This window comes from Paramormyrops kingsleyae, chromosome 12 (assembly GCF_048594095.1).
Source record: "Paramormyrops kingsleyae isolate MSU_618 chromosome 12, PKINGS_0.4, whole genome shotgun sequence".
Lineage (NCBI taxonomy): Eukaryota > Metazoa > Chordata > Actinopteri > Osteoglossiformes > Mormyridae > Paramormyrops > Paramormyrops kingsleyae.
This window is the reverse complement of record NC_132808.1, coordinates 31,101,127-31,117,291: the sequence shown is the minus strand read 5'-3', so window position 1 is coordinate 31,117,291 and position 16,165 is coordinate 31,101,127. Positions and strand designations below refer to the sequence as shown.

Here is a 16,165-nt window from a genome sequence, read left to right as displayed (position 1 = left end):
ACATGCGCAGAAAGGCTCGATAGCACGTCTCGATAGGTAGGATTTTATGACAGAACACTGGTTCTGTGTAGCACATATGCAGGAATATATATATTTAGGAACATGGTGCAGGAAAAAAAAACAATTTATCGTGGTTTAAAACATTTCTTCCATCCTCCTTTAGTTAATTAAAAAATCACCACACTACACCACATAAGCTGTAAAATCGAGTTTAGCAAGTTTTCTTTTTACCATATTCTAAATCCTATGGCAGCACTCACTGCAGCCAGCCTCAACCGCCTCCGCAAAAAAACAACCCGCCCTCCTCACCTCACAATCTACATACAATCGTCTTTTTTCTTAAAGAGATAAATTATCGTTTTGTTAATATACTGTAAATGTGTTTTTGTTTCTATTTGTCCAATTTATACATTATTGTTGTAAAAGTTGTTTTGTAATGGATTTAATGACCTATTGTCATGTGGGTTACACACGGCCAACAGAGCAGGAAGCATTCGTTACGTATGTATTTTTTGAGCCGGAGCTTATAGGAGTGAAATAACCACGTGATATCGTGGTTGATATCGTAACAGTCAGACAATGGTTTCGAGGAATTTTTAAATCGCGATATTACGTTTTTCGTTACATCCCTATTAAAAGGTTTAGTCATATCAAAAAGACAATTTTTAACAGTACTTGAAATGGCTTGTCTCTGTTGTGTTTTAATTTAGACCATTTTGAAGTGTGCCAGCTGGCCCACCTTCACTGGAGATGACGACGACGAATGCTCACTTGAAGATAAGAGACGTGTCACTGGATATCTCCATCAGTTCAATGAAAATGGTATAAATTTCTTTCACATACTACGGTACGATCATGAGATCTACTATGCTTATTTTCACATTTATTTTTAGCAACCGGTTCTGAGCTTAACGCCCTGCTGAAGTTCTGGTTGGGCTGGGAGACTTTACTCTGGACAACTGGTGGAAGTGATTGATGGAACCCTACCAAGGTCATCTGCATGCTTTGAGACCCTACAGGTACGTCTTCCAGCACACTAACAAGATTTCTCAACATTTAAGGTGGAGCTTTGTACCTGCATAAATACAGTAGACGCTGGATTTGGATTGGCTTAGTGTCTTTAATAGTACATACAAAAAAAAAATTAAAATAGTACATACAGGATAAATGTGTTAATTGCTGTTGCACAACACAACTACTCTGTTCCAATATCCATCATGCATAAGTCAGTACAAATGATTTGTTCAGTTACCTGTATTAAAACAGCTTTATTGTATTTCTGTGTATTAGTGCTGTGTTAATATCAGCTGAACAGTGGCTTGATAAATATCAATGCCATATGATTGGCTCAACAGCTTCTCTCAGTGCTGCCAGTACATCATGATTTAGATGGTCATCTGTGACAGGAATTATGATTCCATGGTGTGAGCGTCACAGTGGTGCAGTGGTTAGCCCTGTCGCCTCATAGCAAGAAGGTCCTGGGTTTGATCCCCGGGTTGTCCAGGGTGCCTTTCTGTGTGGAGTTCGCATGTTCTCCCCGTGCATGCATGGGTTTCCTCCAGTTGTTTCGGTTTCCTCCCACAGTCCAAAGACATGCAGATTAGGTAGATTGGCTAGTGTTGTGCCCTAGTGTAAGGAGCACTATTTTGTGTTTGTGTTTTTCCCTAAATTGGTTTTGTTCTGGCAGCACCCTGGACAGCTATGTGGGTCCAGGGTAGCTTTGCCTTAGGCGATCGATTGGCCGGCTCCATGACAACGAGCTGGCGGGGCGGGACTTGGGACTTTTAAAGATGGCAGCCACCATCGTTTGGGGTCTCGCTTGGGAAAGACGTGTTCCGCAATGTAGCAGGAAGACTAGACCTTTGGGATTCCTGGTAAGGTGGTTTTGCTGCTCGCTGCAAAGACGACGACGACGAACCGGAGGCGAGTGGATCACGGCGCGGTGGTCCAAGTCCCGAAGGGAAAGCGGTGTTGACGGCAGGGGCAGCAGCCACGGGATCTCCCCTCTTCCTCCGGTGTGTGCAGGTTTGGGATTGCAGCAGTGAATGAAAGCATCGGGGCTGCTTGGAGCGTCACCGAGAGAGAGACGGGGAGCGGGACCAGCTTGGCGATCTGAGCAGCTAACGGACTGGATGGAGACAGAGCGCAACCCAGACCCACTGTGATCCCTAAGCCGGCATGAAGGGAAGTGGCTGCGGTTAATTCAGCGTGCATTTCGCCTTATGGCTGAGGGGGAATAGAGAAGGGTCTGAGGGGTTTCTGCCTGTTTAGTGTTGCCGTTTTGCCATCGGGTCCGTGAAGCGACGGAGGCGAGGGGCTGTCGGTGACGTGAAGCAGTGACCGGTATGGACTGAGAGGAAGGAAGACGCCGGCGCTGGGGGCGGTGCCGACGTGAAGTGAGCCAAGCTGGACAATCGGGATTCGAGTCACCCAGGATTGAGTAAATGAGTACCAAGGGCGTGGAGTGCTGTTAGAAAATTTGTTAGTTTGGTGATTTATTTTGGTTTAGCGAGGGCCTCGCGGTGAGGGCGCAGAGGCCCCCGGCTATTAAGTTTGTTATTTATGTCTTAATTTTGTACACTATTTATTGAATGAGGGTGTTTATTCTCTTTTTTTCTCCTTGTCTGGTGATGTGTCTCTTGTAGTGTTCCCCCCCCATTCCATAGTGAAATCTTAGGTGTACTGTGCTTGCACAGAGGGTATAGTGCTGAGTGTAAAGTACTAATTGCTGTGTATATTGGTGTGTAGTGCTGTGGTTTAAACAAGGTTGCTGTGTCGATCACTGGTGTGTTGGGAGGGGGGGGTCCAAACCAGGGAGGATTGCATCCGGGCTGAGAAGCAATACCTTTGCGTATTCAATAAATGTGCTTGTAACAAACCTCACTACTACTTGTGATTGTTTCTTCTCTGTTGACCGTGCTCCAGGAGATCCAAAGGGGGTTAAAACAAACTTAAGGGTAAAACCAAAATAAATAGCTGTTGGGGTCTTTTACCCCAGGCCACCACACAGCTAAATTGGCGTAGTCGGCAGGATCTCTTCGGGCACGGCAATGGAGGGGAATCAAGTAGTGGGGGTAAGTTCTTCTGGGTGCTTCCCCTGGTTTCTGGGAGGTTCTTGGGTTGCCAAGTTTGATGGGTCAGTAAAGGAAAAATTTAAAGAGTGGAGGCGGACCATCGAAGTAGGCATCCGGGCCCAGACCCTCACAACCGTACAGCAGGTCGACTTTTTGTTGAGTGCCCTAGAGGGTGATGCTAAGAGGGAGGTCGAGCTTTTATCTAGCGACCAGAAGGACACCGCTGTAAAGGTTTTAGATTTTCTGGAGGGACTTTATGGGGAAGATACTGGGCTGGCTCGGTTGAGGGCTGATTTTTTCACATGTCAGCAGCAGCCTGGGGAGAGGGTGGGGTCGTTCATTCTCCGTCTTCGAGAATGTTATTACAGGTGGCGACAGAAAGAGCCTGCAAGAGAGGGAGAAGATGATGACATCGCTCTCCGGAGCCAACTGGTGGCTGGGCTCCAGAGCGGCCCCACCAAGAAAGAACTGTTGAGGCTAATTCGGCGGGTGAGTCGGTTAACGTTTCCTGAAGCATGCAAAGAGGCCAGAGAAGTGGAGGAGGAAAATGACGGCATGGACAGGGCAGAGGGCGTAGAGACACGCCACACGACGGCGCCTCCATCAGCGACCATCTCCGAGCCAGCCCAGCGGTCCCCTGTGGACGTGGAGGCGCTACGGCGGTCGGTGAGGGAGGAAGTACGGCAGGAGCTGGGTGAGCAAATACGGGGGCTGCGTGAGGTGTTACTGGCTGAGCTGCGAGCAGCGTCCCGAGAATCTGAACGTCCCGCCAGTTCCACGTCACCACCACCACCTCGGCGTCGGAGTTCGAGACCCACGAGGCCTGGAGGCCCTCGGTGGGATGAACAGGGGCGGCCAATCTGTCTTCAGTGTGGTAAACCAGGCCACATGATGAGGGAATGCCCCCAACGAGACTCAACGGTGGCCAGCAGTCGAGGGGTTCAGCCTGAGGTTCAGCCAGGGCCAGTGGTGGATGCCCTACGGGAGGCGATAGTAGGGGACAGCCCTGTTCTCGAGGTGTCGGTTGCTGGGAGGCCGGTCCCGTGTATTTTGGATACGGGCTCGCAGGTCACTCTTTTTAGTCACGGCCTGTTCACACGCTGCGTTGGGGGTGCCAGAGTCAAGGATGCGGTGGATATCCCCTGGTTGACTCTGAAGGCGGTGAATGGGCTGTCCTTCCCGTATGTGGGCTACGCAGTGGTGGACTTCACGGTCGCTGGGGTGGAGGTCCCCCAGCGGGGAGTGGTGATCGTGGAGGATCAGCACCTGCCGGCCCCATACGGGATTTTAGGTATGAATGTCATTAGACATTGTTGGGAGGTGCTGCAGGCACAGGGTGGTTCCCAAGTGTCTTTATTTCGGACTGCCCTCTCTAAGAGTGACCGGCGGGCATGGGATCAGGCCTTCTCGGTGTGCCGGCGCCTCGAGGCGGTGGTCCAACGGGTGCCGGAGCAAGTGGCTCGCCTGAAGATGGAAAAACCTAAAGTGTTGCGACCAGCCACAGAGGAGGTGTTATGGGCGAGTGTGCCCCGTGGCTGGTTGAGAGATGGTGAGCAGGTGTTGGTGGAGGATTATAGAGGGGGTCAACAGGAGTGGTGTGTGGGCCGGGCTGTGGCCTGCGTAAAGGAAGGAAAAGTACCACTTCGAGTGTGTAATTTACATGCCTATCCAGTTGAGCTTCCACCACGACGCCCCCTAGCACGAGTCGTCCGAATTGACCCCGACAGTGTGCAGCCCCCGCGAGAACTGGTGATCCGCCCCCCAAGGGAAGGAGTGGTGGAAGTGGAAGTACGGCCTGTGACGGGAGCTCTTCCAGAGCAGTTGAGTAGGTTGGTAGAAAGGGGGGAGGGGCTGACTCTGGAGGAGGAGCGTCAGTTGCAGGAGCTGCTGGAGAGATGGCGAGGAGTGTTTGCCCGTGATGAGGAGGATCACGGACGGACCGACATGGTGTACCATCACATCCCCACGGGGACGGCTGCCCCGATCAGGGAGCGTTATCGGCCGGTTCCCCCGAGCCTATACCCTGAGTTGAGGGAGCTGTTGAAGTCCATGCTGGAGGGAGGAGTGGTAAGGGAGAGTTCAAGTCCGTGGGCAGCCCCGGTGGTCTTGGTCAGGAAGAAAGACGGTTCCTGGAGGTTTTGCGTTGATTATAGGAAACTGAATGCTGTGACACATAAAGATGCGTATCCCCTCCCCCGCATTGAAGAATCCCTCACCGGGCTGAAAAAGGCTGCATGGTATTCCACTCTGGATCTGGCTAGTGGCTACTGGCAGGTGGAAGTGCATCCCGATGATAAGGAGAAAACTGCTTTCGTTACCCCTCTTGGGCTCTACCAATTTGAGCGGATGCCATTCGGGTTGTGTAATGCACCAGCTACCTTCCAGCGATTGATGCAGCGATGTTTAGGTGAGAAGGTCCATGACTACCTGCTTATCTACTTGGACGACGTGATCGTGTACTCTGGTGATTTCAGGTCCCATCTCCAACATCTTGAGAATGTGTTCCAGCGACTGGGGGCCCATGGATTGAAACTGCAACCGGAAAAGTGCCGGTTGTTCCAGCGGGCGGTACGCTATCTGGGCCATGTGGTGAGTCAGGAGGGGGTGACAACCGACCCGGAGAAGACTGAAGTGGTTCGAAGTTGGCCCCCACCCCTGACTGTGAGAGATGTAAGGTCATTCCTGGGCTTTGTTGGCTATTACCGACGGTTTATCCCAGGGTTTGCAAAGAAGGCGATGGTTCTTCATGGGCTGCTTCGGGGAGTAGGGGCAGCCTCCCGGCAGAAGGTAGTATGGACGGGGGACTGCCAACAAGCATTCGAGGACCTGAAGCGCGCCCTGGTTGAAGCTCCGGTGTTGGCATACGCCGACTATACCTTGCCGTTCCGCTTGTACACTGATGCAAGCCTCCAGGGGTTAGGCGCGGTGCTCACCCAATTGCAAGGGGGTCAGGAGCGGGTGATTGCGTACGCGAGTCGGAGTTTGCACGACACTGAGAAGAACGACCAGAATTATAGTGCGTTCAAGTTAGAGTTGCTAGCATTGAAGTGGGCTGTGGTTGAAAAATTTAAAGATTATCTGTGGGGAGCCAGATTTGATGTGTATACGGACCACCGCCCTCTCCTGCATCTTAAGACAGCCAAGTTGGGGGCTGTGGAGCAACGCTGGGCCGGCCAGTTGGCCTCTTTTGAGTTTGAAATGCGCCACAAACCAGGACGGGAGCACCAAAATGCCGATGCCTTGTCCCGACGACCTGGGGCTGTGAGGGTGGCGCAAGTTGGAACGAATGAGGAGTGGGCAGAGCAGCAAGGTCAAGACCCTGATGTGGCCCAGATACGTGAGTGGGTGGTGTCCGGGGCCCAACCCACGCTGGATGAAAGACGAGCTTTATCCAGAACAGGTAGATGCTTGTGGGAAGAGCGGGATGACCTGAAAGTGGCCCAGGGGGTGCTCCAACATCGACTATGGCTGGGGGGTGAAGAGCGGTGGAGAATGGTGGTCCCTAAGAATGAGCGGAAGCCAGTGTGGCAAGAGTACCACAAGGCCTTGGGGCACATACGTGGACGACGAATGACGGGGGCCCTCAAGGAACGCGTCTATTGGCCAGGGCTACGAGGAGAGGTTGAGCAGTGGCAAAAGGAGTGCAGCGAGTGCCTGGTGGGTTGTCCTGGGAGGGGTGAGTCTCTACCCCTTGGGACTGTTCCAACTACATATCCCTGGGAGATCCTCGCTGTGGACTTTCTGTCACTGGGCCGGGCCGGGGACCCATATCCGTATCTATTAACCGCTGTTGACTTGTTTTCCAGCTTTGCCTTCGCCGTGCCCACTCGAGACCAGACTGCAGAAACCGCAGCCAGAGTAATTTGGGAGGAGGTTATTCGGAGGTATGGGTGCCCTGAGCGTTTATTGTCAGATCAAGGACCAGCGTTTGAGTCCCAAGTTCTTCGAGAGCTGTGTAACACGTACGGATGTATTAAAGTGAGGACAACCCCGTATCGCCCCCAAGGAAATGGGGCGTGCGAACGCTGGAATCAGACTATACTCCGGCTGTTGAACAAGCTGCCTGCCGTCGAGCATAGCCGTTGGCGAGTGCACTTACCCGAGTTGGTTCAAGTTCACAATTGCACCCCTCACAGTAGCACCGGCCTGTCTCCATTTTGGGTCTTGTTTGGGCGACAGCCCCGCCTGCCAATAGATCAACAGTGGGGAGTAAGTGCCTTGGAGGCCGGAGGGCATGCGAGTGGATGGGTGCGGCAACATCGTCAACGTCTGTGGCAAGCTCGTGACCTGGTTGAACAAGGGAGGCAGCGGCGCCGGGAAGGCGACCCGCGCTACAAGGACTCTGGGAATCGAAACTGGGTGCTGGCACCGGGAGAGCGGGTCCTGTTGCGGAACTTCCGCCGGCGGGCTGGTGGTAAGGTAGCCCCGTTTTGGCAACCCAGCCCATGGGTGGTGGTGGGGCAGCGGGGCCCTGCGACCCCAGTGTTTCAGATTAGGCCAGAGGGCAAGGAAGGCCCTATTAGGACGATTCATCGCCGACACTTGCGACCATGCCCTGTGGGCTGGAGAGCAATGGCCTCGGAGACGGGGAATGAACGCCAGGGGGCTAGTGTTGGTCCTCAGGCTGTCCCGTCTTTCCCCCTGGGTTGGCCTGGTAGGTGGGTGAGTTTACCAACATCCAGGATTGAGCAGGGGAACGCACCAGCGGCAGGGGTTGGTGGGGAGGTCACGGAGCAGGAGAACCTCCCTGTGGCAGGGGCCGGGGAGGGCAACACTGAGTGTGAGGAGGATGTGGAGACGGTTGGGTTACCACGCCGATCCTTACGGGCCAACTTAGGGGTGAAGCCGGCCCGGTATCGGGATTAGTGCTCGGGACGAGCAGCCATTTTGTGGGGGGGAGTGTTGTGCCCTAGTGTAAGGAGCACTATTTTGTGTTTGTGTTTTTCCCTAAATTGGTTTTGTTCTGGCAGCACCCTGGACAGCTATGTGGGTCCAGGGTAGCTTTGCCTTAGGCGATCGATTGGCCGGCTCCATGACAACGAGCTGGCGGGGCGGGACTTGGGACTTTTAAAGATGGCAGCCACCATCGTTTGGGGTCTCGCTTGGGAAAGACGTGTTCCGCAATGTAGCAGGAAGACTAGACCTTTGGGATTCCTGGTAAGGTGGTTTTGCTGCTCGCTGCAAAGACGACGACGACGAACCGGAGGCGAGTGGATCACGGCGCGGTGGTCCAAGTCCCGAAGGGAAAGCGGTGTTGACGGCAGGGGCAGCAGCCACGGGATCTCCCCTCTTCCTCCGGTGTGTGCAGGTTTGGGATTGCAGCAGTGAATGAAAGCATCGGGGCTGCTTGGAGCGTCACCGAGAGAGAGACGGGGAGCGGGACCAGCTTGGCGATCTGAGCAGCTAACGGACTGGATGGAGACAGAGCGCAACCCAGACCCACTGTGATCCCTAAGCCGGCATGAAGGGAAGTGGCTGCGGTTAATTCAGCGTGCATTTCGCCTTATGGCTGAGGGGGAATAGAGAAGGGTCTGAGGGGTTTCTGCCTGTTTAGTGTTGCCGTTTTGCCATCGGGTCCGTGAAGCGACGGAGGCGAGGGGCTGTCGGTGACGTGAAGCAGTGACCGGTATGGACTGAGAGGAAGGAAGACGCCGGCGCTGGGGGCGGTGCCGACGTGAAGTGAGCCAAGCTGGACAATCGGGATTCGAGTCACCCAGGATTGAGTAAATGAGTACCAAGGGCGTGGAGTGCTGTTAGAAAATTTGTTAGTTTGGTGATTTATTTTGGTTTAGCGAGGGCCTCGCGGTGAGGGCGCAGAGGCCCCCGGCTATTAAGTTTGTTATTTATGTCTTAATTTTGTACACTATTTATTGAATGAGGGTGTTTATTCTCTTTTTTTCTCCTTGTCTGGTGATGTGTCTCTTGTAGTGTTCCCCCCCCATTCCATAGTGAAATCTTAGGTGTACTGTGCTTGCACAGAGGGTATAGTGCTGAGTGTAAAGTACTAATTGCTGTGTATATTGGTGTGTAGTGCTGTGGTTTAAACAAGGTTGCTGTGTCGATCACTGGTGTGTTGGGAGGGGGGGGTCCAAACCAGGGAGGATTGCATCCGGGCTGAGAAGCAATACCTTTGCGTATTCAATAAATGTGCTTGTAACAAACCTCACTACTACTTGTGATTGTTTCTTCTCTGTTGACCGTGCTCCAGGAGATCCAAAGGGGGTTAAAACAAACTTAAGGGTAAAACCAAAATAAATAGCTGTTGGGGTCTTTTACCCCAGGCCACCACACTCTACATTGCCCGTAGGTGTGAATGAGAGTATGTTTGTCTGTGTTGGCATGCACTGGCATGCCTAAATGGAATGTGACTGCACTGTTATGCTTATAACATTAAACGCACTACTATAAAGAGGTGTTATGCCAATTTCACACACAATTTGGTTTCTCCAAAGCACTACTGAAGTTCCACTGGAAACATTCAGTATGCAATATTCAGAAACTCCTCTCTTTAAAAGAGGATTACGGTCCAGGGAGGAGATGGCTTGGACGTCAATTTGTTCTTTAATGTGAATTATTGACCTACGACTGTGGTGATGCATGGAATTCTCAAACTGAACTAAACAAATCATTTGGGGCTGTTTGGATTCAGTGCTTAATGCCCCAGGCTTGTCACATGTCTGACACCCAATGACCTGTTTAAGTGACCATTAGAATGGCTTTATCAGGAAACTGACCGTCATCCATTGCAGCAGGCATGGCAGACAGGCAGAGGAGTGCAATCCCCAGCAAGCTTGGAGTCCTCATGTCTCAGTTCTTCAGTCCCACAACACCTTCATGCAGAGCAAACCATAGGTTACAGTTCCGTTATATGGTGATTGTAACTACACCGGTCACAAGGGAGTCAACACTTCATACTGATGTTCAAATTCCCATTTTATTTTATCCTCTTCATGCAAAGAACACCGTGAAAACTATGGACGCAAAATAAAGTTTTTCAGTATAATACACACACATATGTACATCTATACAGAAAATAAACATATCTGAAATATTTATGCAACAAACAAAAATAATAATTACCGTGTTGCCTCTTTGACCAGTCGTAGAATGAGTCGTAGCTTGTCATTCACTGTCTATTACTAAATGCCCTTACGTGAGAACTTCCAGTTCAAAGCCACGTCGGTCATGTGACTTAATAGCTCATTCTTATGCAAATACATTTAAAACTTCAAATAATGTAGGCAACACCACAAACTCCTTTAAACAATACATAAAATTAAAGGGGATAGAAGTAATTTGTCAAACTATAGGCCAATCAGTCTAACTTGTATAACTGGTAAAGTTATGGAGGCTATAATCAAAGAGAAAATGGTAGATTACCTGGACTCAACATTTTGAGGGATAGCCAGCATGGATTTAGGAGAGGTAGATCCTGTTTAACAAATCTGTTGGAGTTTTTTGAGGAAGCTACTCAGGAAGTTGATAAGAAGGCCTATGATGTCATCTACTTAGATTTCCAAAAGGCTTTTGATGTTGTTCCCCACAAGAGGCTCTCACTTAAACTCAAAGCGACAGGTATTTTAGGAACTGTAGCGACCTGGATTGATAACTGGTTAACGGATAGGAAGCAGCGAGTAGTTATAAGAGGCTCAATGTCACAGTGGGCCTGCGTTCATAGTGGGGTACCGCAGGGTTCAATTTTAGGACCCCTTTTGTTCCTAATTTACATAAATGATATAGACACCAATATATACAGTAAACTGGTGAAATTTGCAGATGACACCAAGGTGGGTGGTGTAGCAGATACTGAACTAGCAGCTCAGCAGCTACAGCGGGATCTAAATTTAATTAGTGACTGGGCTGACACCTGGCAGATGAAATTTAACAGACAAATGTAAGGTACTCCATGTAGGGAGCAGAAATATAAAGTACAGGTATTTTATGGGACCTACTGAAATAAAGGTAGCTGATTATGAGAAAGACCTTGGTGTGTATGTTGATGCTTCCATGTCTCATTCTCACCAGTGCGGGGAAGCAATAAAAAAGGCCAATAGGATGTTGGGGTATATCTCCAGGTGTGTGGAGTTTAAGTCAAGGGAGGTAATGCTAAGATTATACAATTCCTTGGTGAGACCTCACCTAGAATATTGTGTACAGGTTTGGTCACCATATCTCAAAAAGGACATAGTGGCCTTAGAAAAGGTGCAGTGTAGGGCCACAAAAACAAAAGGCTTCTTGTTGCTGCACAGATCATCATTCCATTGTTTTTGGTCTGAAAGAAATCATACATGCTGAAGCAAACCCTCTTTATACCACTATGAAGTCATGTTATACCAATTTCACACAATGTTTCTCTAAAGCACTACTGAAGTTCCACTGGAAACATTCAGTATGCAATATTCAGAACCTCCTCTCATGAGAGGATTACAGTCCAGGGAGGAGATGGCTTGGACGTCAGTTTGTTCTTTAATGTGAATGAGAATTATACTCCAATAAGTGTTCTGTAAATAACCACTTACTTGTCCAGTTCATCTCCACACAGTTCTCAGTGTGTGAGGTGTAGCTTGGTTGACCTGGAACCCAATTCTGGTAATCCCAATTGGAACCATCTTTCCAGATGAAGATGTTGGACTGTTAGGGGAGAGAGAAGGAGATACCGTTACATGGACACACAGGTCACCAGCCTGATGTTACTGTGAACCAGAGATAGCAATAAGGCACATTGATGTCCCAGCCGTGTCCCCATCACCTGGCCATCCCTATAACCACCCAACCAGATCCGTGGAGCTGAGCTGGCAGATCCCAGCAGGGAGAAGACATCCTCGTTTTCTTGGCTACTGTGCACAGAGACCAGGTGAGCCCCTGGAGCTTGACTGCAAGTAGACTGTACACAGGAACAATTAATCTGAGTGCAGTATAGCAGTAATACAGATGTTGGCTTCGATTGTGAGCCTGTTTGAACCCAAGAATCTCATTTTATAGAACTACAACACGAGGCACCTGGGGGACGGTTTTTGCTTTACCTCAGCAACGTCGAAGGAGCACGGCGTGTTGAAATACCGTATACAGTACTGGCCAGTTCGGTACCAGTCCTTGTGTTGTCAATCACACTGCTTTAGGGAGTTCTGATTTCCTGATGGAGCACAGAAAACACAATTCCATGGGGCTGTGCTATGATCAAGTCCTCATCTGTGTCATCATACTGAATTCTCCCCGAATTTATGATACCATAGAGTCAAAGGTTTTGGGAAACAGCCTTGATCCAAGACTGTTGTGATGCATGGAATTCCCAAACTGAGCTAAACAAATCATTTGGGGCTGTTTGGATTCAGCGCTGAATGCCCCAGGCTTGTCACATGTCTGACCCCCAATGGCCTGTTCAAGTGACTGTTAGAATGGCTCTCAGGAAACTGACCATCAGCCATTGCAGCAGGCATGGCAGACAGGCAGAGGAGAGCAATTCCCAGCAAGCTTGGAGTCATCATGTCTCAGTTCAGTCCCACACCTTCCTGCACAGAGCAAACCAAAGGTTAGTTCCTTTATATGAAAATCCCTGATGCCATGTTGATTAAACCCCACATCATGCAATTGCAGATGATATTTAGTTACAACACTTGATGTCCAATGATTCAAAATGACACTTGACTATCAGTGCTGTGAATTATGGCACTATTGCCACTAGAAATAAGGCAGGAAATTCCAGAATACCAGAAAATGTTCACATCAGTAGTTCACATCCTCCAAGGGCTCTGGAGAACCCACCACTACAGCCCACACCACAAGTGCCACCATCCCCACCATTTCTGAAACTCCCAGAGATGGGCTGAAAAGCATAGGAGTACTGCCCTATAATAAACACTGAATAGCCCCAGTCCTCCAACCACTACAACACAAACATCATAAGTGTGCCATGAGCAGGATTTAGACAAATACCAAAGACTGACCTTTGAAGATCTGTGACTCTTCTTTCTCTTTCCCTCTGGTTCATTCTGGACCGTTTTATATACTTGTGTTGCACCCCTATTGTTCCGATCCTCGTGTGTGCCACGCCCCCTCGTTTGCCTCGTGTGGAATCCCCGTGTCTTCAGCTGTTTCTAGTTGTGTTGATTAGTTTGGTGTATTTCAGTCCGTGTCTGTGTGCCTCTCGTTAATGTGGTCATTGACGTCGTTCCCAGTATGGAGTTACAACCCTGCCAATACGTCACAAATACCCCACGATCTGTAAACAAACCGGCTGTAAATTATAAATAACGAACAATCCGGAAACGTGCACATAATGCGGTACAAATACAAAACATACGTCTCACACAAACACAATGCGCTTTGCAAATACAAAGCACTGCTGTCAAAGCAATATGATGCGTTTTGATAATACAAACAAAACAAAAAGAGCGTCTTCCACAAATATAAAGACAGAATAAAACCAATAAGAAACATTTCATCATTTGGTCATTTTTCACATTTTTGACGAGTATACAGCAAGGCGAAACATATATTTGTGTATCACGTGACTTTTGGCACCGTTATTCCACGCCAATAGGATGAGCTCCCAGACGGCACGCGGTGCCAGAGGAGAGCAGCGTCCAATTCAGCTCATTCAGCCTTCGGTTGATGGAGCTCTAATGTTCTACCGGAGATCGGGAAGAGCGCGGGGAGCGGAGCGCCACCTATCAGCGGTCAACAGGTAAGTATTTTTAATCGATATCGTGTCATATTTTAACATACTTAACTCTAATAACGACGTGTAACATGAATGTAATCATTTTAACCCTATTGTAGGCAATAGTTAGTTGATGTTTGTGCTACGTAAACTTGCACATGACGATTTTTTTAAATCCAGCATATGTATTTTTCATGTTAGAGTTTACTGATAATATGCTGTATTATATGATAATATCATATAATAACTTTTTTGCACACAATCGCTAGAAATTGTTGCTAGCTAACGAGATCACTGAAATACTGCGCAGTGCAACTGACAGCCACCATTGCCTACGTCAAGGAGGACAGTTTTAGCTACTTCACATTTTACCTGCTAGTTTAAAACTGAAAACTGCGCCTGTGTGAAGGTGGAGTTCGTTGTGACAGGCTGGTTTCATAGCCGGAAAAGCTCGGTCCCAGTTATCTCCATCATTGTTATGCAGATATACAGCTGTTTTGAACATAGTTAACCACAGTACACAGTAGCCGGTGGTCACGATGCCTCCTGGACGCCTCCCTGGTGAGGTGTTCCGGGCTGGGAGGAGGCCCCAGGGGAGACCCAGGACACGCTGGAGAGACTATGTCTCCCTGCTGGGCTGGGAACGCCTCGGGATTTTTAGCGTATAGGAAACCTAGTTCTCCCAGTCAGACTAACAGTATGAGGTGAAGAGCTGGGTGGGGATCGGTGTCATTGGCTTTGGATAAACTGATGCATCAGTGCTGTCACTCTAGCTTTACACTAGAGTGCTGATGTTCAGGGAGTCCCCATGCCTGTGTTCCCGCCTGTCTCTCCCTCTTTCTCATGCTGCTATAGCCAGATCTGCCGGAGCCTAGATGAATATTGCACTCGATCATTTTGCTTGCATTGCCTCTGGTTTCCTCAACTCTGGCTAATACACTATTTTCTTACTTCCCTCTGCTGCCTGCAAGACTACTACCTCCACCTCCGACAACTACCCTCCAACCTGCCTGCCCTTGGCTCACGCGATGCCTCGCCATCCTTCCCTGCGGCTGTGCCTCTATTAATCCTGCCATCGTGCATCAAGCACCCCGTGCCTGCACCGGTCGGCCGCTGCATTGAGACTGATATTTCAACCCCTGTATTAGCTTAGTCATATCATCTTGTTTGTTTGACTCATCTGCCGGCCCCTGGAGGATGGGCTCCCCCTTTGGGTCTGGTTCCTCCCAAGGTTTCTTCCTCTTAGGGAGTTTTTCCTTGCCACCGTTGCCTTTGGCTTACTCACTGGGGGGTCCTTACGAGGCAGAAATGTAAAGCGCATTGAGACAATGTAATGTTGTGATAATGCGCTATATAAATAAAATTGCATTGCATTGCATTGTTATGCAGATATACAGCTGTTTTGAACATAGTTAACCACAGTACACAGTAGCCGGTGGTCAGGATGCCTCCTGGATGCCTCCCTGGTGAGGTGTTCCGGGCTGGGAGGAGGCCCCGGGGGAGACCCAGGACACGCTGGAGAGACTATGTCTCCCGGCTGGGCTGGGAACGCCTCGGGATTCCCACAGAGGAGCTGGAGGAAGTAGCTGGGTAGAGGGAAGTCTGGGTTTCCCTGCCTAGACTGCTGTCCCCGCGACCCGACCCGGAAGGCGGTAGATGATGGATGGATGGATGAAAAACAGGTCTGCTATAACAGTAACATCTGCTCCTCCTCGCTCAGGTCATCATTGAGAAATGTGGATTTCCCTTGATAAAGAGATCATGCACAAGGCCACAGGAACTGGCCCGACAGAAGACTTTGAAACCCCACTTATCTGGTTTATTGGCAATGTACTGACGCAGATTCCCTGCCCGTGGGCCTTTGTATGCCACCATTACGTCATCTACACTCTGCCTGTAAGTGGATGGAATAAGGAGACACTTCTTCCTCAGCATCTCAGACAGAGGGCGACTTTATAAAACCGATCCTGGCTGCCTTCACACTGCTCATTGTCAGTGAAGAAGTTTGCGTAACAACTTGAAGCTTTTTTTTTTTTTTTAGATAGTTTTTACCTTTGTTAGCTATTTTCCTTTTTTTGGTGGTGGTGGTAGTTGAACGTCCTGGTCTTGATCCTCATCCAAGGACGTAAAATCATCAGAATCGGAGTGGGAAGGAAATCCGGGTCTGCTATTCTGTCGTCGTCACTATCAGCGCACCCTTCAGCATCAGACAGCACAGGGTTTTCAGGTACTAGTGCCAGTTCAGGGCTTCCTGCCTATTGCCTTAGAATGTCCTGGTGTCCATCTACATAATATATAAACAACACACACTGAGGTGCTTTTCATGAAATATCTATCTAAAAATATTGCAATAATTATTTTATTGCATTATATTATAATGAATTCAGTGATTACATTGTAAAATTATAGGAAATGTAATGAAATAGCACTA

General features: G+C 49.3%; 2 protein-coding genes across 5 annotated transcripts in view; one reads left to right on the top strand and one right to left on the bottom strand.

Moving 5' to 3' along the window:
• The window catches only part of LOC140577692 (lectin-like), an 80,341-nt gene that overhangs the window by 28,213 nt on the left and 35,963 nt on the right, over positions 1–16,165 (bottom strand). Inside the window, exons 1-6 of one of the 4 annotated variants that reach the window (XR_011981861.1) lie at positions 13,019–13,040; positions 12,490–12,583; positions 12,098–12,207; positions 11,824–11,958; positions 11,594–11,705; positions 11,295–11,346 (exon numbers count right to left, since the gene is read on the bottom strand). The exons of 1 other annotated variant lie outside the window; for it this stretch is intronic. Coding sequence is in view for 1 of the 3 variants with exons in the window: in XM_072697934.1 (XP_072554035.1) it covers positions 12,490–12,559 (70 nt within the window). In the remaining 2 variants the exon portion in view is untranslated. Of the gene's footprint in view, positions 1–11,294; positions 11,347–11,593; positions 11,706–11,823; positions 11,959–12,097; positions 12,208–12,489; positions 12,584–13,018; positions 13,120–16,165 lie in introns of those variants that run through there. 2 more of the 4 variants (XR_011981862.1, XM_072697934.1) reach the window with 2 other exon arrangements.
• The window catches only part of LOC111848982 (lectin-like), a 56,822-nt gene that overhangs the window by 17,009 nt on the left and 23,648 nt on the right, over positions 1–16,165 (top strand). The window lies entirely within an intron of this gene.